The 23,503-nt window shown below is 36.4% G+C and overlaps 1 protein-coding gene across 2 annotated transcripts; it reads right to left on the bottom strand.

Annotated features, from left to right (window-relative positions):
- Positions 1–154: 154 nt before the first annotated feature.
- Positions 155–23,153, bottom strand: cpt1a2b (carnitine palmitoyltransferase 1A2b). 2 transcript variants are annotated; one of them, XM_026206446.1, is made up of 19 exons: positions 23,003–23,153; positions 20,229–20,371; positions 19,728–19,867; positions 18,136–18,307; positions 16,454–16,555; positions 16,152–16,289; positions 15,099–15,176; positions 14,890–14,997; positions 14,574–14,661; positions 14,294–14,489; positions 11,006–11,194; positions 10,832–10,937; positions 9,906–10,022; positions 4,373–4,537; positions 3,987–4,115; positions 3,278–3,433; positions 2,827–2,940; positions 2,654–2,746; positions 155–1,662 (listed from the first exon to the last, which is right to left on the bottom strand). In XM_026206446.1, the coding sequence occupies exons 2-19, from the start codon at positions 20,367–20,369 to the stop codon at positions 1,552–1,554; spliced, it is 2,343 nt and encodes a 780-aa protein (XP_026062231.1). In that variant the 5' UTR covers positions 20,370–20,371; positions 23,003–23,153; the 3' UTR covers positions 155–1,551. The 2 variants fall into 2 exon arrangements, with proteins under 2 accessions (XP_026062231.1, XP_026062223.1); XM_026206438.1 differs by having other exon boundaries at positions 14,294–14,661.
- Between the last annotated feature and the right edge of the window lie 350 nt (positions 23,154–23,503).

The raw sequence follows: 23,503 nt of genomic DNA, 5'->3' as shown, positions 1-23,503 counted from the left end.
GGAATATCTCATATTTCATTGCAATTTAAAGATTTTTATTTGATCTTATTTACCCACAAGTAAAAAAAAAAAAACAACATATTCTTGTGTTCCCTACAAAAGCAACAAAAGGACAAGGAAAAAGGACTGTGCTTTGACCGTGTATATGTTTTCCTGAGATGATCATTTAAGAGTCCAACTGAAGCAAAACAAATATAAATGAATACAAATTACAGCATAATTGAATATAACAATACAAGAACATTTTGGTACTGTTTCTGCATCTGTAAAATTATTTTAAGTATCAGAAGTGGCACATTAAATCTCATAATTTATTTTTATTGCATTAAAAAAAACGAAAGCCAAATCATTTAAAGAACATCTAATGCATTACTAAAACGGTGCTGTATTAACATCAGCTGTCTAAGCAAGCAGACCCGTCAATACTCATTTGTAAACAAGGCTTCAAGAGAGTTCATCAGAGTCTTTATGGAAGTTGGTCCATTTAAAATCTGCAAAGAGATTCATGGAGCTTGTGGTGTCATTCCTGAACCGGTGAATTTGTTCAGTTCATGCCTGTACAAGAAATGTTGACACATTTTTCTGTTTCAAGGATTATCAGGTTAGCTTGGCCCTACACAATTTCAGAGAACCCTGAGTCAGGCAAGCAAAAGACAGTGATAGGAATGGGAATGCAAAAGGTTAGCTTTTTCCCGGTACTGTAGACCTCTTTGGTAACAGAGAAGTTAAATCATTTAAAGTCATTTTAGTGATATCTGACAATTAACAGCTTCCAATCATCCATCATGGAGGAAGGATCCTCCTTGCCTGCAAAATAATCTCCTTTACAAATTCATTTACAAAATAAAGGGCAAAGCACAACACACATTGCAAATGGCACTGCAAGCAAGGGGTATAACACTATCAGAAAAAAAGGTGAAAAATTTTTCATTGAGGGTACAACAGCTTGTTACTGGAGCAGTATTCTTAAAGGAACAACTTGTTTACCTCTAAAAGGTTGACAGCAGTACATTAAGGGTAGATATTCCTACTCTTAATATTTTTATGTGTAGATAAGAAAGATGTCCCATACCCTAATAATAAATTTTTTTGCATTTTTCATGGATTTTAATGGGAGCAACAGAAAAACATTTTTTATCCGAAGTACCAGAAATAACATATTATTATTAAAGCTGAAGTTTTTCAAATTTGTTCAACCACAGTCTTGTTTCATAACCATACCCCTTAAAGACATTTACAGATTTCAGTAAACTTAAACACACATGGTAGTTGAGTAGCCTGACATTTTTCAGTTTAAAGAGCTGTCAATCAGACAGACAGATGTTATTCTTCAGCAGCACACCAACTGTAGTGATTTATGACTGGTATTCAGTAAAACAGGTGCAGCGGCAATTGGCAAAACAAGAAACCCTACCAGTTATTTTCAGCATTGATACAGATAGATCCACTATATCACAAACTTAAACCCAACAAACATATGAGAATAAAATAGAAACTGCACAGATAATAATATAAATATGAACCTGTCTTCAAACAAACACACAGCAGGATTTATAACTGTTTGTCAGGGTTGGCTTTTGAGGCTTCCTTGAAGTCTGGGTTCAGCAGAGTCATAAGATCCATCATGGCTTGACTGATCTGAGACCCAAACTTATGAGAGTCCTATAAACAAGATAAAATGAACATTGCATTTTAATTTAATATGCTACATAATCATAGCATTATAAAATAGAATCACTTATCTTTCAAAACAGGACATCATGCCTGTTAAATATAAGAATAATACAGTAACTGAACATACAATTTTTTTTTGTACTTATTTAACCCCTTTATTAACATCACAATATGTCAGTGTATTAAAAAATTCTTGATGCAAGCAATTGTAATTGATCTAAAAGTGTAAGCATGATTTTAAGACTGTGTAGTGAGTAGTGGTCGACCGATATAGTTTTTTGACAGCCGATGCTGATATCTTGGCAAGAGAAAAAAAAAGGAAAAAAAGCCGATATTAGGCCGTTATAATTTATTTATTATTATTAATATTTAAGAAATTTGAAATAATTTGACAATGGATTAAAAAATAAATGTGTAAAATAAACATCCTTTAGATGACAAAGCATTTTTCACAAATAAATAAATATTTAATAAAAATATATTTAAAAAGGATGGAACCACTGTAACCAACAGGGCACTTAGGATTCTGGGAAGTTTGTGTGCATTGGGAATCATATTTTTCAAATAAAGCAAGAGCAACACTCATGTAACATGCAGCACATTTTTATTTCTATCATTAATAATATAAAAAGCAATTGTTATAATACTTTCTGTATACATTAATTCCTTTGTTTAACCATTCTATCTGATTATTTGACAGACTTTTATCCGTATTAGACAGAACTGTTAACAATGACAGTAAAAAAAGAGGGAGAATATGAGCACTTTGTCTCAGGCGCTGCCGTTCTCAGTGCCGTCAGAATAATAATCTGGCGTGCCATAAAAACAAAAGTCCCGGCTCGAACACATCGGCCAAGCAGAAAAACGCCTGATACCGATATTTTAAAAAATGAATATCAGCGAAATATCAGCCAATATTTTGGCCTTGGCGATATATCGGACGACCACTAGCAGTGAGGAAGGGTTGTTTTGCTCTTACAGTCTCTGTGCAGGAGTGCTTGGAGGAAACATGGAAGTTAATCATTTCCTCGCCCATAATGATGTACGATACACCATAGCCATCATCAGCCACCTTACACAGGAACAAAACATGAACACAGTGAACGCATGAGCGCTTCGTCCTGTTATTGCATGTATTAATTAAAAACTCACCGGACCAAAGCCGCCTCCCAACGAGATGTACTCAGGATGGTTGACCAAATCAAAAAGCTCCATCTGTTGCACGGGGGTCTGAGAAGTGGAGAGACGCCAGGGCTCTGACAACACCTACAAGTCCCATACAGCCACACACACACAAATGAACCAACAACTTCATGCACAAACATCCATTAAGCCATAAATGCCCTTTACGTCGCACCTTAACATTTTAAACAAACAATCAGCTATAAAATGAATGTTTATGCACTAGTTTAGTCAGAGAGTGATTCATTTTATTCTTTGAAGCTATAAAATGACTTCTTAAGACTGTTTTAAGACTCATTTCTCATCAGAGAAATCAAAGATAGGATCGTTGAAGAAAGCATTTTTGGGAGGGTTTATCAAGATGATCACATCCACGGCTGCACAAAATGATCCAGTCTCCCCATTACAGACAAACACTAACCTCTTTAAGGAAAGGAGACTCTACCCCCAGGTATTTTGAGACCACATATAGGCAAAAGAGGTGCCTGTCAATGCCAGATCCAGTCATGGCCAGGCGGTAAAGGTTCTGATGCTTCTCAGCAGCCTTTCGGAATAGCTTGCGGCAATGTTCTCTGTCCTATGAATAAAAATCATGCAAAATGAACATGACAGTGCAAAGTAACAATGGAGGGCTATGGCATTAAATTAAACAAAATGAAGAACTCTATCAATGTATTAAAATAAAATAATAAAATGTTTAAAAATTTAATTTCATTACACAATAGATAATAAAATAATATTGTTTGCATGCAAACCCAAACAAACAAATACAAAGAGCTTTTCTTTATTATTTAACCAAATGATTTTCGTTATCAATTAACCAACCAAGTTATAAAACAGGTCTTTTTTTGACCATCTGAAAGTGACTACATTATTTAACATTAAATAAACTGCTGAAATGTCCTTTTATTTTGAGTCTGTATTCTTCCACTGGTAATTATTGCAGTGCTTTCAGTAACAGAGACGGAAATAGAAGAATTTCTGGATTTCAGCTAGCCGTAGTCACCTGAGGCATTCTGATAAAAATCAATGTCAAATGTACACTGCTGATAGGGTTTCAACAGTTCCTTCTTTAAAAAGTCCCCGAAAGGTAGGAGGAAGAGTTTAAGAATTCAAAGTATTTTCATAACCTCTCCTGCTTCCAGTGCAAGCACAAATTCACAGCTTTCATTGGAACAGGATCGTACGGTCTCGGTGCGACCCTCGCGAAACAGACGAGTCATGGAGGCTTCATAAGTCAGACAGAAAGTCCCTCTATCCTAAAAGTCAAAGAACAAATAAGATCGTGGTCTAGAATGTGACTTCCTGTGTAAATTACATTATATAATCTGTAGCAGTCATGCAAGCAGAATGAGAGTATGGACACATTATAAGAGACAAATAATAGGAAGTCCCTTCCCAGCGCCAAAAAAATGGCCTATTAAGAATGTTGACCTTTAATATGTAGGACTTTTCTCATGCAAACTTATGATCATCAATGCTGTCGCCTTGTCAAGATGATAAAGATGTGAAGTACCCTGTAGTAGGCCAGCTGCAAGGCCAGCTGCACGAAGGAATCTGGGCTCATTTTCATTTTCTTAATGCGGCCTTTTCCAAACTCTCTGAAGGGAAACACGTGAGAGTCCACATCATCAGCAAGTGCCTGCGCAACAGCAAGAGACTCGGACACCTGCGTCTGAACCTACAAATGACAGCGGAAAGAGAAGATCAGTGTGCCAGTGATTGGTCTTCATTCATTTGGGGTCTTGAAGAACACTGCTGAATGTTGTATTAGGGAAGACAACACTCACAAAAATACAGTTGGTAACGAGTCATGCACCGGGATCATGGATTAGCATGGAGGAAAATAGCAATCCTAGTTTTTATAGTTACCCATTCGCTTCTGTGGGGAAATGAAGAGAAATATCCTAAAGATTTGACATTTTTAGAAGGAAAAATACTCCTGAAGGTTTTAAGCACTTATAAAAAATCTATTTTGCCAGTCGACTGAGTAAAAGAGCATCATAAAACATGATGAACATCATGATACAAGACACGTGGAATGTCAGCATGTGCATGACAGCAGAAGACTTTATTTAACAGATTTTATTACAGGTACTATTATTAATAAAAAATAAAAAAAATGGCGGATTGATGGGATTGAATTTTCCTTTAGTAAAGCAATGCAATTTGGTTCCCAACATTCTTTAAAATATATTTTTCTGTGTTCTGCAGAAGAAAGAAATGCACAGAGTTTTGGAACGACACGAGTCAGTAAATTTTCTCTTTTTTGTGGTGGAGTATCGCATTAAGAATACTTTGATAATGTGCTATTAGCAAAGACTAAGTACATTTTACAGATATTTTACATAGCATAAAAAACGAACTTTTGGGCACGTCATTAATATCATGCAAAACACAATAATTTTTTTTTTTTTTTTTTTTGTGGTGAAGTGTCGCATTAAGAATACTTTGATAATGGGGTATAAGCAAAGACTAAGTACATTTTACAGATATTTTACATAGCATAAAAAACGAACTTTTGGGCACGTCATTAATATCATGCAAAACACAATTATTGCTTCTATTGTCAGGAATGCACACAAGGAAGTTGGCTTAAAAAAACAACTTGCTTATTTGCAAGTGACAGACCCTGAGAAGAGGCTGCAGGGTAAATCCTTGATTGAATTGATACATTTTCAGACCTTGTACCTCAGTGAAGTGACAAAGTGCCATGCAGAGTTTTGTTAAATATTGCTGCAGCAATAATAATAATGTAGCAATTATAGTAATCATAAAAAAATACAAATAATAATGATTCAATTTCTAAATAAAAAAAGAAAATGACCTGCATACACACACACACACACACACACACACACGAGTCAGTGCAACATTACTGAACCTTAAAAACATGAAACTCGTGTAAAGGTTTCCCTTCAATAAGGGGACATCAGAGTACACTTACTTAGATAAGATTGCTTGGCTGTGAACAGTACAAAAAAATGTGTGTAACTCTTACGTGCTGCCCTGTATTCAGTGCTGTAGAAGTAGTTGTATTTAAGTATTTATTGGATGAACCTGTACCTTAGTTGTGTTTTTATATTTCTATCAACTTTAACTCCACTATATTTCCTAATTAAAATGCATACTTTTTCTCTGATACAATCCCCCAAAGCATATTCGTTATAACAAAATGAGATGAAAGAGGAGACGACAAGAAAACAGGTTTGATGAATCAGTGGTCTGGCGCTCACAATTCCTAAAAAACACGTTTGCTCGTGTGCAAACAATTTCTCACACGCGCTTGTTTCCATTTTCCCATCAAGTTGAGGCTTGGTTATGTAATTTACAAAATATCATATGTACTAATATCATCAGTGTTGTTGTTGTGAGATCTGATGTTATGGAGTTTATAAATCACAAAAACACCCAGAGAGAGTGCACACACATACACCATGTGATTTAGGGTGCTTTCACACCTGACCCTTTTTTCACAAAATTTGAACCTATAGTTGAAGTAAAACAATTTAAAGTGGGTGGAAAATCTAATTGTGAAATAAATGCTTTCTCTAGTTTATGTTGGCCACAATTATTGGCACCCAATTATTGCAATGTCTTTTCAGCTCTGAGTTTTCTCCTAGATTGCCTGTAGAGTTTGGAGAACACCAGACAAGAGATCAGAGACCATTCCTTCATCCAGAATCTCTCCAGATCCTTCAGATTCACAGCTCCATGTAGGTGCTTCTCTTCAGTTCACCACACTCATTTTCTATAGGGTTCAGGTCAGAGGACTGGAACAGCCATGGCAGAAGTAGTGTTGCTTTCGTCAATGAAAATTATCAACAAACCTTTATCACATGACGAAAACAAGACGCAACGTAACGTAAATACTGATCATGTGACTATGACTATAATTAAATGTATAATGCAATACTCTTGATGGATAAAAACGAGACTAAATGTGGTTTACAAAAAAAACATTACGCTAAAATGTATATTCATGTTCGTGGACAAAAACGAGATGAAACTAAATGTTATAACGTTATTTATATATCTCGTTTAGTCATGTTATTATTATTATTTTGCAGTATTTCTGTTTCCTGTATCTCACTTCAGGGGCTTCATCAGGTCGCACTGCGAAGACGCAGGCGATGTCACTTCCTCAAGCCCCACTCGCGGGATTATTTAGAAGACGACAACGAACAAAGTTAAGTCTGACACAGAGAAAGGGACCAATGTGTGTACTTCTAACATGTTTGGTTGGTAAAATAAATGTTGTAAATTCAAATCAGAGCATCTTTCCTGTCTGGAATGGATGTATTCTTGAGTCGACAGCCAAAAATATCTTGGTAAATATGATCAAAGGAGGCTGTGAAAATTAATCTGCAATGTTAATCCTTTTGATATTTTATTTTAAAAATGGATATTATGAATTTAAAATGGGGGGAAATGTCATTATGAAATGAATGTTTTTTCTCAAATACACGATGGACACAATTATTGGCACCCTAGAAATTATTTTGAGTAAAATATTTCTGAAGTATATTCCCATTCATATTCACAAAACTAAGTAAATATTTCTGATGAAAAATAATTGTGCTCCACAAATTAGTAAAATGGCTTTAAAAAAAAAAATTTAAGCAGTGAAAATTCGCAGGGCAATAATTAAGAATGTTCAATCAACATAAAATGTTACGAAACTGCCAGGAATAGGACGTGTGTCTGTATCGTCCTAATGCATGGTGAGGAGGAGAGTTGAGTGGCTAAAGACTCTCCAAAAACCACAGCTGGAGAACTTCAACGTCATCAACACATGTTGTTTGGGAAGGTCTCAAGAAAAATTCTCCTAGCACATCCAAAAACGAACTCCAGCATATTCAGTTATCAGACATGACTGGAACTTCCAATGGGACTGGCTTCTATGGTCAGATGAAACTAAAAATTAGCTTTTTAGCAGTCAAGATGGGTTTGGTAAACACAGGGATAAAAAGTACCCCCTGTGTACAATGAAATATACTGCTGTATTTTTAATGTTCTGGGCCTATATTTCTGCTGGAGGTCCTGGAGATCTTGTTCAGACAAATAGCATCTTTGATTCTATCAAATACCAACAGATACAAAAACTAAAAGTAACTGTCTCTGTTGGAAATCTTATAATGGGACATGTTAGATCTTCCAACCATACAATAATCCAAACCCAAACCTCAAAAACAACACAAAAATGGGTCCCTGGGCACCAAACCAAGCTTCTGCTATAGCCATTCCAGTCCTCTGACCGGAATCCTATAGACAAGGAACGTGGAGAACTGAAGAGGAGAAGCACCAACATGGAGCTGGGAATCTAAAGGGTCTGGAGTGATTCTGAATGAAGGAATTGTCTCTGATCTCTTGTCCTATACCGTCTCAGAGCTGTTAAACTGTTAAATGAAGATTTCAAAAAGTATTGAAGGGTGCCATTAATTGTGGCCAATGTGTATTAGAGAAAAACATTTATTTCATAATGATATTTATCCCCATTTTAAATTATTATTATCCAATGAAAGGTTAGATTTTTGTGCTTTTTTAAAAAAAAAAAATCAAAAGGATTAATGCAGATTAATTTTCGCAGTTTTCTTTGTTTATATTTACCAAGGGTGCCAATATTTTTGGCCATGACAGGAATAAGGTAGGGTTGCATGATTAATCGCACGTGATTTTCATGCGTGTCTCGTCAGTAAAGCCGGTTCTGTGATTAGCAGTAAATGTCATTCACCTGTTTTCAAATGGAGTGGCACTTAATATACAGAGTCGTAATTCGCTGACAAGCCACGCAATATCGCGTTCATAACCGCATGCAATTCATCTGCGATTATGACACGGTATTGCGTAGCTTGTCAGCGAACTATGGCTCTGTATATCGAGTGCCACGCCATTTGAAAGCAGGTGATGGATATTTAGTACTTACTTATTGCCCTGATGGTGGAATAAGTAAGTTAATTATTACCCTGATGGTGGAAATGGGGAACTCTTTTCTTAAAGCCACTTCTTATTTTGTGAAGCTCAACAATCTTTTCTGTTCTGCTCCTTGTGATGGATGATTAAGGGAATTGGGCTTTTGTGCTCCTCATATTTATAATCCTGTGGAACAGGAAGTCATGGCTGGACAATTTCATGCTCCTAGTCACCCTGGGGTGCTAAAACAATAAATATGAATGGGAACATACTTCAGAGATATTTTACTAATTAAAGCTGCAGTCGGTAACATTTGACGCTCTAGCGGTTAATAAACAGAACTACTTGCGTCTTGCGGAAGAACATCGTAGCCGGAACTACTTCTCTCTGTTTATGTCTATGAAGAATCACAAAGGTACTGGGTTACTCCGCCGCGGTACCCCCGAAGCAATCTAAAATAGTCTGAATATAAACACTTATTATAGGTGCACCCTAGTGATTCAGGACAAGCCAAACACACGGTTTGGAAAATGGATTCATGGTGTACTCACTTATTATATACATTTTTCTACATTTTGAACACAAACAAAGTTACGGACCGCAGCTCTGATTGGTTGTTTCTTAACGGGAGCGACAAACAATGCAGATTTATTTTTACAACCATCTTTGCTCATATTTATCAAGGGTGCCAATAAAAGTGGAGGACACTCTTTTGGACTGACTCACTGCGACACCCGCTGAGTGCCATTAAACAGCTTGAAATATCAAAGACAATTTTTCTACGACTGGTTTTGTCTGAAAGAAGTCATATACACCTAGGATGCCTTGAGGGTGAGTAATTGTTGGTTTACTTTAAATTTGGGTAAACTAACCCTTTAATGTTATCATCCTTCAGACATATGTAGCTGTGGAGTTACATAGAATCTGTAAATTAATTTTGAAAGTTGAGAGAAGGAAGAAGGAAGAAGATGTTTTTTGTGTGTGCATGTGTGTACATGCACGGTTTGCAATCATCCTCAGATGTTATGCAGATTGCATGAAGAACCTGATGTGTGACATGACAACAGGGACATTCTAAGAATTTATGAGGAACACGGAAAGTGTACATCGAGAAAAGAGAAAGCTTTTCATCTTGCCTGCAGCGGTATGTTCCAGCTCAACCGTTGAGGTGGTGGTAAGGAGTGCTCAATCTCTCCCCTGCAGTTTCCATCTGCGGTGTAACCCAAATGAAATGTGTCTGTGGCCAGAGTGAACTAAGAGAGTGAAATACACAATGTGAAAAACATTCAACCCAGACAAGACTCCTTACACTTTTAAAAATCTAGTATTTAGTATGTCTGGAGGCATGAATGGAATGTCTTTTGCAGAACACTGCTGTAGAGCAGCGGTCCCCAACCCCCGGGCCACAGACCGGTCCGTGCGTCATTTGGTACCAGGCCGCACAAGAATAAATAACTTACATTAAAGCTGCAGTTGGTAACTTTTGGCGCTCGCGTCTAGCGGAAGAACATTGTAGCCGGAACTACTTCTCTCTGTTTACATCTATGGCGAGTCATGCAGGTACTGTGCTACTCTGCAGATATAAATATAAATATAAACACTTATTATAGGTGTGATCACCATAGTGATTAAGGATAAGACAAAAACACGGTTTGGAAAATGGATTCATCATGTACTCGCTCATTATATATTATTTATGTTATGTTGGCGCGATGCTACAAGGACGTTGCTAATAAAGTTGCATATGAATACACAGTGGATTCATGTTTATTATTATATTTACAATGTACCACAGTTGTTATGCCAGTCGTATCATTTTATTTTGTATTTATGCTTCACACCTTAATGCCCCGTCCGTGAAAATATTGTCTGGCATAAAAAGGTTGGGGACCGCTGCTGTAGAGGACGTGAAAGTGGTCTAGGTCCTGAATAGAACACCTACAGACACAGAGACAACTGTATATGCTAAAGTCAGTGATGTCAATATTTTAAAGGACATGGGCAGTGGGTTGGTTACTAATACTGAATCTGGAACCATGACGTTTGAGACTCCCACACTTACCTCCCACAGATGGGCCACTATAGGAGCATCGGCCCAAGAATGTTCTGCATTCAACCCATTCTTTCCATTCTTATACACCACGACGGAAAATGACTTATCAAACCATCTGAGGGAAGGAGGACAGAAGTTAAGCAATGTCCTGGACATTGTAAACAAGTTATGCTGCTCTCCCACCTGTCATAGCATTTTCCGTGAAGGAGGGATTTTGCATAGCGGTCCAAGTTCACGGAGGGATTTTCCCCCATCATGCCTTCTTCCTGATCATCTAGCGTGACAAAGAAGGCCGCTTTCTCAATGCAGTCCAGTGACCGCTTGTTAACTCCAGAGCTGAAGAACTGCTTTCTCACTTGAGCCCAAGGTGTCCTGACAGGACAGAAATAAAGAAAAACAGTCACATTAAAGAGGTCATATGATGCGATCAAAATTTTCTCTTTTTCTCTCTTACAAGCTCTTGGTGCATATTGAAGATCTGTAAAGTTGCAAAGACTAAAGTCTCAAATCAAAAGATTTGTCCACACCCTCCAAAAACCCCTCATTCTAACACCCCCCCCCCCCCCACATGTCTACATCACCGTGTGGGACTATTTGCATAACATCGCCCAAATGTTCACGCAGAGAATGAAGGCGTAACTTTTATTCTCTCTGTTGCTGCCAGCGCCATGTTGTTGAGACACTGCGTTTCATTGTGAAAGCGAAAAAACTTTGTTTTGCCTTACAAAAGAGGACACAACTAGAAATCAGTGATTAAGTTGTATATACAACACTGCTCCAGAACAGTTCAAATCAAATATTCATATGTGTGCAGCGTTTTTTACGGAGGAGGAGGACTGTTTTCTGTGAGAGTAGCCTACAATGCGTCTGTGCTCAAAGGCTATTTCTATAAAGTTGGGCAGGTCCAACTTTGCAAGGATGTTTTGGCACTTCTGACCCACAGCCTGCAAGTAAAATTTTTATATTTAAAGAATTTGCCACTGACGATTCAAATGTGAGTTTTAAGCAGTGTATAGTAGGCTTGTTGTTTGTTGTTTCTTCGATCACAAATGCAGACATCGTTTTAGGTTTACGCGGCGCAAAAACCCAATATAAGTTATTATAATAAGCAATTATTAGTAAGTCCCCAATGGATGCAACTAATGCCTCATTTGTAATGGGTTTTATTGGTTTTGTCTCATAGCACCGGTCAGCACACACCTCGCTTTTCAGAACGATTCGTTTTTTAAAAATCTATGTGTTGCAGAAAGGCAGTGCATAAAGGAGCAACAATAATGTACAGTATGTGGAAAATAATGTGGTTTTTGAACCTTAAACCACATACACACATTGCATTAAACCAAATAAACAAACTTAAATCTTCTTTATAACAACCTCATAACGCCCCTTTAAAGCATTTTTATTGAGTCATCGAAGATAACATGCACTTATAACTGATAAAGAAAAACTTCCTTGAAGACATCTTAGTGAGATCTTTATAAGCGGGAAGAATCTTGAGAATGTCAGTTAAGGTAATATTTGGTTTTGAATCAGGAAGAACATGCATTTCCCCATGCTTTTATTCTATTGTTGGTTTACTGTAAAGGTCCTAAAATATGAATTAAAAATATTTTAACAAATATGATTTTTTCTGACTCTGTCTGACCATTTGGAAAACATCTGCTTTGTATCAGTCTGAAGTAAACTTGGAATATATTCATATCATATAAAAAAATAAGTTTAGCTCACTATTCTATCAGTTGAGTCCCAGGAACAAAAGCTATATATTAAATATACATACATACATACATACATACATATATATATATATATATATATATATAGTAAAGTAAACAATTAATTTCAAAACGACAGATTTTAAATAGCTGCTTTTAATCTCTGTGATTATTTATTTATATAATATCTTCATCATGAAATTTTCTTTCTTTTTTGATAAGAAGATTGATAAGAAGATTGATACTTGTCATGGTTCATATCACGTTCAAGTAAGTGTAGCATCATGTATGACCACTGACAAATGTACATAAGCCAATACTGAAAGATGTATTTGACAAGTACTTATTTAGCAGGAGTGTCAGTTTGTAAACAAAAACCATCACAACTGTAGAATGACTCATATTTTATCTAGGTCACAATTAGTAATGTATTAAAATAATCATTACAAGCTTAGACAGCTCCTACTGAGAGTCTTTTAACTGAATAACAGAGATTGTGTCTTTTCCAAAGAAAAAATGTTAAGACAGATACTTTATCTAAGGTATAGATCCTGACAGTCAAAACACAAACAAGCACTGCTTTATGTTTGCATAGTTTATCTCTAGTCTGAGATTCATAGAGGTGATGTGATGCTAAACTCTCAGACGAACAGCACTATATATAGCAGTTACAGACGAACTCAGAATCAATCAAATTTGTCATCTGATAAATTTGCAACGTGCATAGAACTTTAAAAACAAAAAGCAAAAGTATAAAGTTGACTTTTTGAGCATGGGATGGGGGTGCTGATCTTTTCATCTTTGTCTTTCTGCCAAAGTTGCTGTATAGATGTAGTATCTGTATAGCTGAATTTAGAGGGTCTGTGAAGCAGGGTTTTGTGTTCCTTGCACAAAGCACAGACCCTCTTTTCAGTACATTCCAGCACTTTCTCTGGATGATGGATTGAGCTTTCATGAGCAAGATGGATATTGTATTATATTCAAAAGATACTCTATCCATTTTATCTTTTAAAATGTAATTGGGGGGGATGATGGAGAAAGGTCCATTCGAGAATGGAGACAGACCAAATGCAAGTGTGCTTATGTAATGTTTAAACAGAAGTTGGTATGGTAATTGGTGTCCGAAAAAATTGGTGTTTGTCCCGGAGAATTTTCATTATTATTCATTATTCTCCAGTTATTACAGTTTTACTATGCAAAGTTATATGGAACTGTAATACGGTAAGGAGAGCTGCCTGATTAGATTGTTACAGATACAAATAAACATGGACATTTTAATCTGAAATGTCATAATTATAAAATTCTGACAATTTACATATATAATCATTGCATAAGGCTATGAATGAATAAGTGTTTATTGCTAAAAACTATTTAATGTATTTTAATTTACAGTAGCATGAACCACAAGCAGTCGAGTAATGAGTATTTTTTAAATAAAAAAATTGACTAGCAGAAATCATTAGTCGTGCCACCCGTAATGAGCATAGTGAAATATTTTTAAAATGTGAAAACACAAGACTGTTGATAACATTATTAATATACATTATATCATGTGCCATAATTGAAACCATGTGCTAAAAATCCACAGAGTCTCAAAAGCTCTCTAGGTTTTGTTGTCTAATAAGCAATCGGGAATACATGGATGTCAGAATATGTGCAAATACATATATTCTCTGGGTACCTGTGCTTGACATAAAATCCAATAACACCCTCTTCCGGAAAGCAAACACAGACATAGATTTTCTAAGAATCTGACCTGTTTCCTGCTGTCAGTGCCCCTAGTTTTTCCTCTCCTGGAGAAGGAAGTGAAGTGTCATCCAAGATCCTTTGAATCTGATACTGGATCTCTCTGGGTGACAGCAGACGTCCTGCTCGGTAAACCCATAACCTGAAATACCGGCCCCTGTGGTACACTGCGACAAACTCACTGTCCTGCCAATGTTGCAGCACATCTGAGAGATCACAAGACCATATCAATGACATAAGATCACTTTTTATGTGTATTTGTTTCTCTATGAGTGTGTGTGTGTGTGTACCTGTCTCCTCTCCAGGCGTGCGTGTGGTGTTGAACATGCGTTCACACTGAGCTGCACACAGCGGTATGACTGTACCAGGAATACGACTCTAGGTGAACCAGAGTACAGGAGCTCAAAGACTTGCAGCAAAACGGTTCATAATATTCTCAGTTGAACAATACAGGAGTACGACATTGTTGCTGTGTTTACAACTGGTTTATACTTCACATTTTGTATACATATAGGTAGTTAACCAATAACAAAAGTATTCAATTAGCCATGGATGCCACAATCTTGACAAAAAAACACAACCTAAAAACAAAGTTTTGTCACATACAGGATTGAGCTCCTCTCGGTTGACTTTGCGGCGGTATAGAAACAGCGCTGTGATAGTATTTCCTGCTCGAGCTGCCTGATTAGCCGTGGGTGTCACATACAGAAAATCCTGTGCATAACCAAACACAGGGTGAGATTTTCCTCTTTTTTTTGCTTTCATAGCATTAGATTACTGAAAGTGAAAATGAGTGATGGTGTAGGCTCACATACCATGCCATAATAGTTACTATTGACCATAATGGGACTCCGGCTCCGGAGATAAACATACTCTTCCCACCAGTCACTAACCTGGATGATACAATAAAATATTTGACATTCTGACTCAAATGTCCATAAAAAACAAAATAACTCTATTACAAATGAAAGATCTCCAAATGTTCATATTTTTGCTGTGTTGATCTGACACACACACACCATTCACATGATCATACAGTCAGCTATGAGAGTACTAGAACACTGCTTTAAAAAAATGCTTGAAGAGGCTATTAAAGGGCTGTTATTCAACAGAATACTGGGATATCTATTGCAACGCATTTAAAATGTCAAGTCGATTTAAAATGAGCTCTTCAGATCACACAAGCAAATTATTGGCAATTTAATGAAGTCGTTTTTAAAGAATGGCTTAACCAAAAACGAATATTTCCTGAAAATGTACTCACCCTCGGGACATTCAAGCTGCAGATGAGTTTGTTTCTCAATCGAAAAAAAAAATGGGATGGGATGAAATTTAGCATTACATCATCTGCTCAACAATAGACCTTCTCCAGTGAATGGGTGCCATCAGAATGAGAGTTAAACACCTGATAAAAACATCACAAATATCCACAAGTAATCCACACAACTCTGGTCAATCAATTAACCTCTAGTGAAGTTACAAACAGAGTGTATTTGCCAAGTTAATTAACGGACTGGAGATGTGTGGATTGCTTAAATGTTTCATTCTGATGGCACCCATCCACTGGAGAGGATCCATTAATAAGCAAATTATGTAATGTTACATTTCTCCAAATCTGTTCTGATGAGAAAACAAACTCATTTACATCTTGGATGGACTGGAGGTAAAGAGCACATTTTCAATTCTGACTGAACTTTTCATTTAAACATCTAAGATTCAATAGCATTTTTATCAATTATCATTTGTTACATTTACTTTATTTTAATAAACTAAAGTATTGTATGTAAACATATGTTCATAATAAATATGACTGATGATAGTTATGACACAGACCAGAAAATAATGGTTCAGAATTGTTCAGTACTTACATAGTTTGTTGCCCACAGTGCTTTAAGTTTGAGGTATTTTTGTAGGCGGTTACCCAGACTTTTCTCAAACCCAGCAGCCAGTCTTGTCATTCGCTGAAAACCAGCCTCATCTAGCAGTGGCTTCACTGACTCAAGATACTGAAATAGAGAGAACGGTTGAGATAGCTTTCACTGGAATCCAAACCTCTAAGAATCCAGCCAATTGTTATTATCACTTTTGTTTTTTCATCACTCACTTCCCAGCAAACACAGACTCGTGCACATTATGTGCATACAATTGAATTTACAATGCACTGACTCACTCTTTCCAGTGTGTCTTTAATGGAAGGTACAGGCAGGTGTGGCAAAGAAGTCTGATAGCTGTAGAGTAATGGCTTTCTACTGGACAGCAACCTAACTAGGGTCTGACATGGAAAACAAGAGAGAGAAACAGTCAAATCAAAAAGATACAGGGTAAATATTCCACATCTAATTATCATGTATCACTTCAACATTCGGACTTCAGTGATGTATTGAAAAGTGCTGTCGGAAATTGTTCTTATTTGCATCATCCAGGTTATATAATCTAGCCGGCTAATACAGATGAGGATTTGTTATAATTGCAAGTATGACTTTTCATAGACTAGTAGTGAATACATTAAAAAGAGAAAGAAAAAAATTTAACACTAAAGGGTTTTTCACACTTTAAATGATTAACCCATTGATGAATCTGTGATAGTTAAAAATTGTGCGGAACATAAGAGTTTGATTTGTCAGTCTATTAGCATGAAGGTTAATATTATTAAACTGGAAACAAAAATCTGCCTTACATACATAACGTTGATGAGAGATTTAGAGGCATTAAGAGCTAGAGCAAATCAGATTCTCCTTAAAAATATATTTTTTTTTTATATATATAAAAAAGAAAAAATTGGCAACCTTTACTTCAATGATATAAATTCTACTTTAAATAATTAAATTGATCCCTTAAAACAAATGATTATTTAAACTAAGAAGAGGATTAGACTAATACCTGTGGTATGTATTAGTCTATTAGTCTAATACCCCCCTAATTTTTGAACCTGCAATGCAAAATGCTTCTTGTTTGGGGGAGTTGTGGCCCAGTGGTTAGAAAGTGTGACTCCAAACCCTAGGGTTGTGGGTTTGAGTCTCGGACTAGCTATACCATGACTGAAGGCACCGAACCCTAACTGCTCCCCGCAGCATAAATGGCTGCCCACTGCTCCGGGTGTGTGTTCACAGTGTGTGTGTGTTCACGGTGTGTGTGTGCACTTTGGATGGGTTAAATGCAGAGCACCAATTCAGAGTATGGGTCACAATACCTGGCTGAATGTTGCGTCACTTTCTCTTTGAAACTTAAAAATGTGCTGGCCATAAGATAAATTAAACCAGGAGTAAGGTCCTGAAGAAAAGACACTTTGAACAACACTTTGTGTAATTGTTTGGTGGCCAATTTGTGAGAGAATGTGTGTTTGTGTATGTGTTGTAAGGTTTGCATATACAGTTCAAGAAAATTTTGAATAAATAAAATAAACAAACAAAAAAAAAAGGTTAACCCTGGGTCATTTTAAACACTGGGTAAACTGAATCCAGGGTTATCTTGTTTCATATTTCACACTGCACATAATTATCTTGTGGTAAACAACAGGTCCTGGGTATTTGTCAGCTGATGTTGTATGTACATTCCTGGGTAGAATGGAATGCCCTTATTTGCATTAACAGTGTGTTTGTGAACTTACAACTGTCATGGAATTGTAATCAATTTTAAAATGTCATTCATTTAAACATTTTCATCAGTCATTACTCCAGTGTCACATGATCCTTCAGAAATCAGTCTAATATGCTGATTTGGTGCTTGAGTGTTTTACAACTTGTAAAAAAAATGTTTTAAATGTTGGCAGGGAAAGTCCAAATGTGAACTAGCAAGAAGACAAATCCCTATATTGCTATTGTTTAAAGAGCTTTGTTTTTTTAGGGTACTAACCGCCCAGACTTTGGTCTTGGTAGAAATACGTCCGTGCAGCTCAAACATCCATCGGTGGTATGACAGGAGAAGCTTTAGGCAGAACCTCAGAGCCAGAATGAGAGACATCCAGAGCAGAGTACTGAACAGCAGCACTGACAGGACCTTCTGACCCTGAGCACTCAATGACAGACTGACAAGAGAGAAACACAGAGGAGAAAATCTGCAATCTGCATCTTCTATTCCAGGTTAATACTGAGCTGTTTAAATGTACTCAAATGACTTCATAGTGGGTACAATCTTGCAGGTTAATCGTTCTATCAAAACATTCTACACAACTCCTTGTTCAAGCTCTTGTTCTGTCCAGGCTGGACTATTGCAACGCTCTCTTGGCAGGTCTTCCAGACAGTTTTATCAAACCTATGCAACTAATCCAGAATGCAACAGCAAGATTAGTCTTTGACAAGCCTAAAAGAGCATGTCACACCTGTTAGTTTGCACTGGCTCACAATAGCCGTTGGCATAAAATTCAAGGCATTGATGTTTTCCTACAAAACAACCATTGGCTCTGCACCCCTTTACCCAAATGTACTTCTTCTGACTTATGTGCCCCTCCAGAAGCTTGCTTTATGCAAGTGAATGGTGCATTATAGAGCCCATCCAAAAAAGACACACTTTCACAGACTTTTACCTTAACTGTTCCCTGCCCATCTCAATCATCTTGTTCTTTAGCCACATCACTTCCATCTACACCTGACCCTCTAATACTAACTATTTCTACTCTATTTCTTATTCAATCTACTTGTCATGATTTTAATTTAATTTATTATATTGAATAAAAACAAAACCTTGCTACGTGTGCTGTGTTAGACTAACCAGGACTTGTCACAGCACTTATATAATGTAGATCTTCTTTTGTTTGTTTGATTGGTTCTATCGTCCTCTTTTGTAAGTCGCTTTGGATAAAAGCGTCTGCTGAATGACTAAATGTAAACATTACGAACACATGAAACATCAACTACAACAACAAAGGACTGCTACACAAATTAAAGACACAAGGTGAGATGTGAATAATCGTATACACAATTAAACCATAAATAAGATCTCTCTATTGTTACTCCTAAAGAACAATGAATTTAAACGGAGAAAAAAATGGAGACAATGAATCTTTTGGAGTTTCATAAAAGACCTCTAATGTGTCACAAGATTTTCCAAGACACCACACTATAAATAAATAAATCAATGAAATCAATGAATAAATTATGTCTCTGCTATCCTGTTTATTTTACAGTTCTATTCTATTGCTTTGGGTTTTATACTCTTGCTGTAACAATGCTCTTATGTGTCATTTCTCCTAAAAACAAAATGGGAGAATCTAATAATTAAAAAAAATGTATATTATGAACTCCAACAATTGGGAATAAAATACTTTTGTATCACCTTAGTTTACAAAAGGAATTTTTAGGAAATGATTATTTAAAAGTCCATTCAATATTTAATTCATTATAAGAAAAAAAGTGCTTAATTTCTCCAGTTTAAATTTTCCCATGAAACTATTAACCGTTTAGAAGAAGTCTAGATGAAGTCTGTTGAAGGGTAAAAGGAAGTGTTACCTAGGGGGGAGGTGTTCCCGAATCTTAGCAATGAGGCCCATGGATGGATCAGACTGCATGTACATAGTGGCCAGGATTGCTATAACAACAAAAAGCCAAGAGGAGGGGCTCGCCGGGTATACACCTTTAATGACTCCGTTCTGTTCATGAGAGAGTGAAAAGTATTAATGCAACTTATGTACAAAAACACATGCATCCCACATTGGGGCTATATCACAGAAAAGCTATTGAACAAATCATTTTACAATCACTGGAACAGAAGTTACCAAGGATTTTCTAGATTTTAACACTTACAAATAATGCAAAGAATGCATTACTTAAGTAACAAACATCCTGTATTTATGTTTCATAATGCTTTCATGCACACTCCTAACATTCCTATGAGATTTTTTCCTATTTATATAAAAAAAAGACACAAGATGACAAAAATACAGGACAAAAACTAATGAGTTTCTATGAATTACATGACTTATTTTTTCCACACATATTCGAGTCACTGACCTTAATCCTACTGATGCGTTTCTTCCAGGATCTCAGTCCAGAGAGGTAGATTTGATTGAGGGCCTGATAGGACAGATGTAGGTCAATCCCCTCAGGAGTGATGGTGAACTGAAACGCTACTGCCTGATGAGCCTCTGCCATCACTATAGATTAAACACAGGCTTCACATTAAAACAACACCATGAATCACAGAAATATAGAAAGCAATGTATATCACTCGCTCGTGGGATCTGGTTTCGATATAGTATAAAGTTGCTTAACAAAACACTAAAGCAAATGCACACCATCTGAGGTGCAGGTCAGAAATAACAAATCTGCATAAAGGAGATGTGACTGAATAGTCCTTGAAAGTGAGTGTGTAGTCAGATCTACTTTATTCAATATAGTATACAATATAAATGTTTCATCAAATTTTGTTCTGTTTTATTGCAACTGTTCCAACCTTTTATTAAAACTAATGTTGGAAATCCGAGAGGGACTGAATTAAATCTGGACACTCAATGTGAGGAAGATCACAGAAGGAAACAGATGTCAATATACCAGTCACATCTAGTAAACAAATGTAAAAGTGCTAGATGAGGCAATGCGGGGCAAATGTCATGATCTGAGTCTACAACTGATACATCAATGCCCCCTAGTGCTGTATTTATAGAAACAACCCTTAAAATTTGTCATACAGCTATTTACAGCATAAATACCATCATGCTGGAAACCTTTTGGTCATGAGTGTCTATATATATTATTCCAAGAAATCAATGCCATAATTTTAAAAGAACAAAAACGAAAGAGAATCTGATCAGTCAGGACCGAGCGACTCAGTCTAACACAAAATGATGTGTTCACACCAATCAGTGAGAGCAGTTCAGCTGTAACTAAAAGTTTATTGCATTGGACTCTATGACTCATCCTTTACAACTGATGAAGTAAAGCCTTTTAATCCAAAAAGGAGCATTTTTTAGAGTTTATTGAGAATGTGCCTTATGAGTATAAGCATGTATTCTGATATTTAATTCAAACAGAAGAGAAAGCACATAGTCACACAAACATATGCCCACTCTTTTCCAAACTCTGAACTTACCTGGAAGGGTTTCATTGTTATACAGTAACTCAAATTTGTCAACCACAAAAAGTCTGAAATATTATTTAACTGTTTGTATTTAATAGGCAGCTGTGTAAGAGACTTAGCAAAAGGCAAGAACATTAATTTCAGTCCGAAAACGTTTGCAATGTCATTTCTGAATGCATTTAAAACAATAATTCATGATTAATAATACTCTTTGGAGAATCTTTGTAAGATTCCAAAAAGTGTTCTAAAGGAGATTAATTCTTAAAAAAAAAAAAAAAAAAAAAGATGGGCCAAAAGCCTGCATAGTTGAAAAAAAAGAGAAAAGAAAAAAAAAACTGAGCTGAGAGACGGGAGAGGAGGAAACCAAGTGAAGACAAAGACATTTTCCACCATTATAGCATAGACTGGCACTGGAGGAAAAAGACTTTGTTAATCGTTAAACGTGGATTTCATAGGAAATGTGGCAAAAGATAAGAAAAGGTTTGAATGCTGTTAAACTGGTCAAACGTGTTAGTAACGAAGCAGGAATTGCAGCGCGCAGTCATTTACTCTTGAGCAAGCCTCTGCAGATTGTCCAGCTCTAAACCAAACAAGAGACCACTCGGGAATGCCGTGAAGTAATCTTTAGGTGTGCCTTCATTTTTTACTTATGAGGAGAACTTAAAAGGTCCAGAACAATTATTTTTTTACGCTCAAACGTCGAAGAGTTTGGATTTATATATTGCACGTACAGCAAAAAGTATGAATATGAAAAAACTGTCCTAACTTGTGTCCTATTCCCAAAACATTGCATCTTCCCAGTTAGGGCGGGCTTGACCTCGTTGCTATGGATGATGTTAGGATACTTAATAACTATGCACACACAGTGATTGGCTGATAGTCTCTGTCGGAGTTTTATTCAGGTTTAAAAAAAAAAAAATCAATTGCCGCATTCAAATAAAGCTTTTAAAATGCAGGCTTACTGTCAGCCTTTTACATGTACTATGTTTTTCAAAAACAATTTGTGGATATGCACATAAACAGCATTTTAATTAACAGAGTAGAATAATAAATAAATAAATAAAGTGGATGAAACTGGTTAATGAAAGCAATGATATAATAAAGGAAAGTTTGGAGTTGGGGTAACCTGCAAAACCAAAGGTGATACCTTTTTAAAAGGTTATTATGATCAAATGTTTCTGAAATGTTTCCGTTCAGAGGCACATTTGCAACAGCCATTTTAGGATAGTTTGTGGCTTGGTTTTAGTGACTCAGAAGTCCTCTTCACTAACGTACTCCTAAGGTTTCACAGATTTAGGAGCTGGTTTAGTGTTAAAACGCTTAGTGAAATATTGTGTAGCAAAAAAATTACACGCCGATTATTTTTAAGATTTTCTCCTAAATCTGAGAGTTATGAGCAACTGTGAGCCTTAAGGTGTCTAGTGAACACGGGCCCAGGCTTTTATACATAGACGTTTTATGAAACGAAGAGGCTACAGTTTAAATCAACGTTTGAACTGACTGTATTAAACAAAACAACAGCCAGTAAAGTTTCTCAGATCTCCACCCCCTTCAACAATCCAGAATATTCCTGAACGCTAGTCACTAGTGACACGACACAACACGCAAAAAATGCCGGTTAAGTTACAAATTAAAAAAAAGCTCTTCAAACCAAGACACATTTGAATTTCGGTTTTATGCCAAACATGACATGTCTGAAAAATCATACCTGCAAGTTTGAATGGTAGTTCGGGAACAAGTAAAACTGAAATCGGTATTTGACAGATGTAAACTTTACGTTCTCCACGCCTTCACTTCCAGCGAGCAACACATACCTGAGGTAGTCTGTGTGTACTACCTACCACACACACACACACACACACACACACACACACACACACACACACACACACACACACACACACAACCTCTCATTTACATACGTAATGACATCACGCTGAACACATGCAGGAGTTGCCATATATTCGAGCACAAATAATTTATGACTTTTTTAAATTTCCCTCTGCTAGCGAAGACTTTTAACTCTTTCATCAAAGCTTTGTCGCTATATGCACTTTTTAAAAAATAAATAAAAAAATCACACGTTTGTTTTAATGAGAGAAAAAACAACTATGTAGCTACTTTAATTGGATGTTTGCTACATAACAGATGATACCTCCACTAAGTCTACTCGTTTATTTTGTCAATGCAGTCAGACACATTCCCTTGT

The sequence above is a fragment of the Carassius auratus genome, chromosome 3 (assembly GCF_003368295.1).
Source record: "Carassius auratus strain Wakin chromosome 3, ASM336829v1, whole genome shotgun sequence".
In the NCBI taxonomy this organism is placed as follows: Eukaryota; Metazoa; Chordata; class Actinopteri; order Cypriniformes; family Cyprinidae; genus Carassius; species Carassius auratus.
Note: the sequence above shows the minus strand (reverse complement) of the source record. Positions and strands in the feature narration are given on the sequence as shown.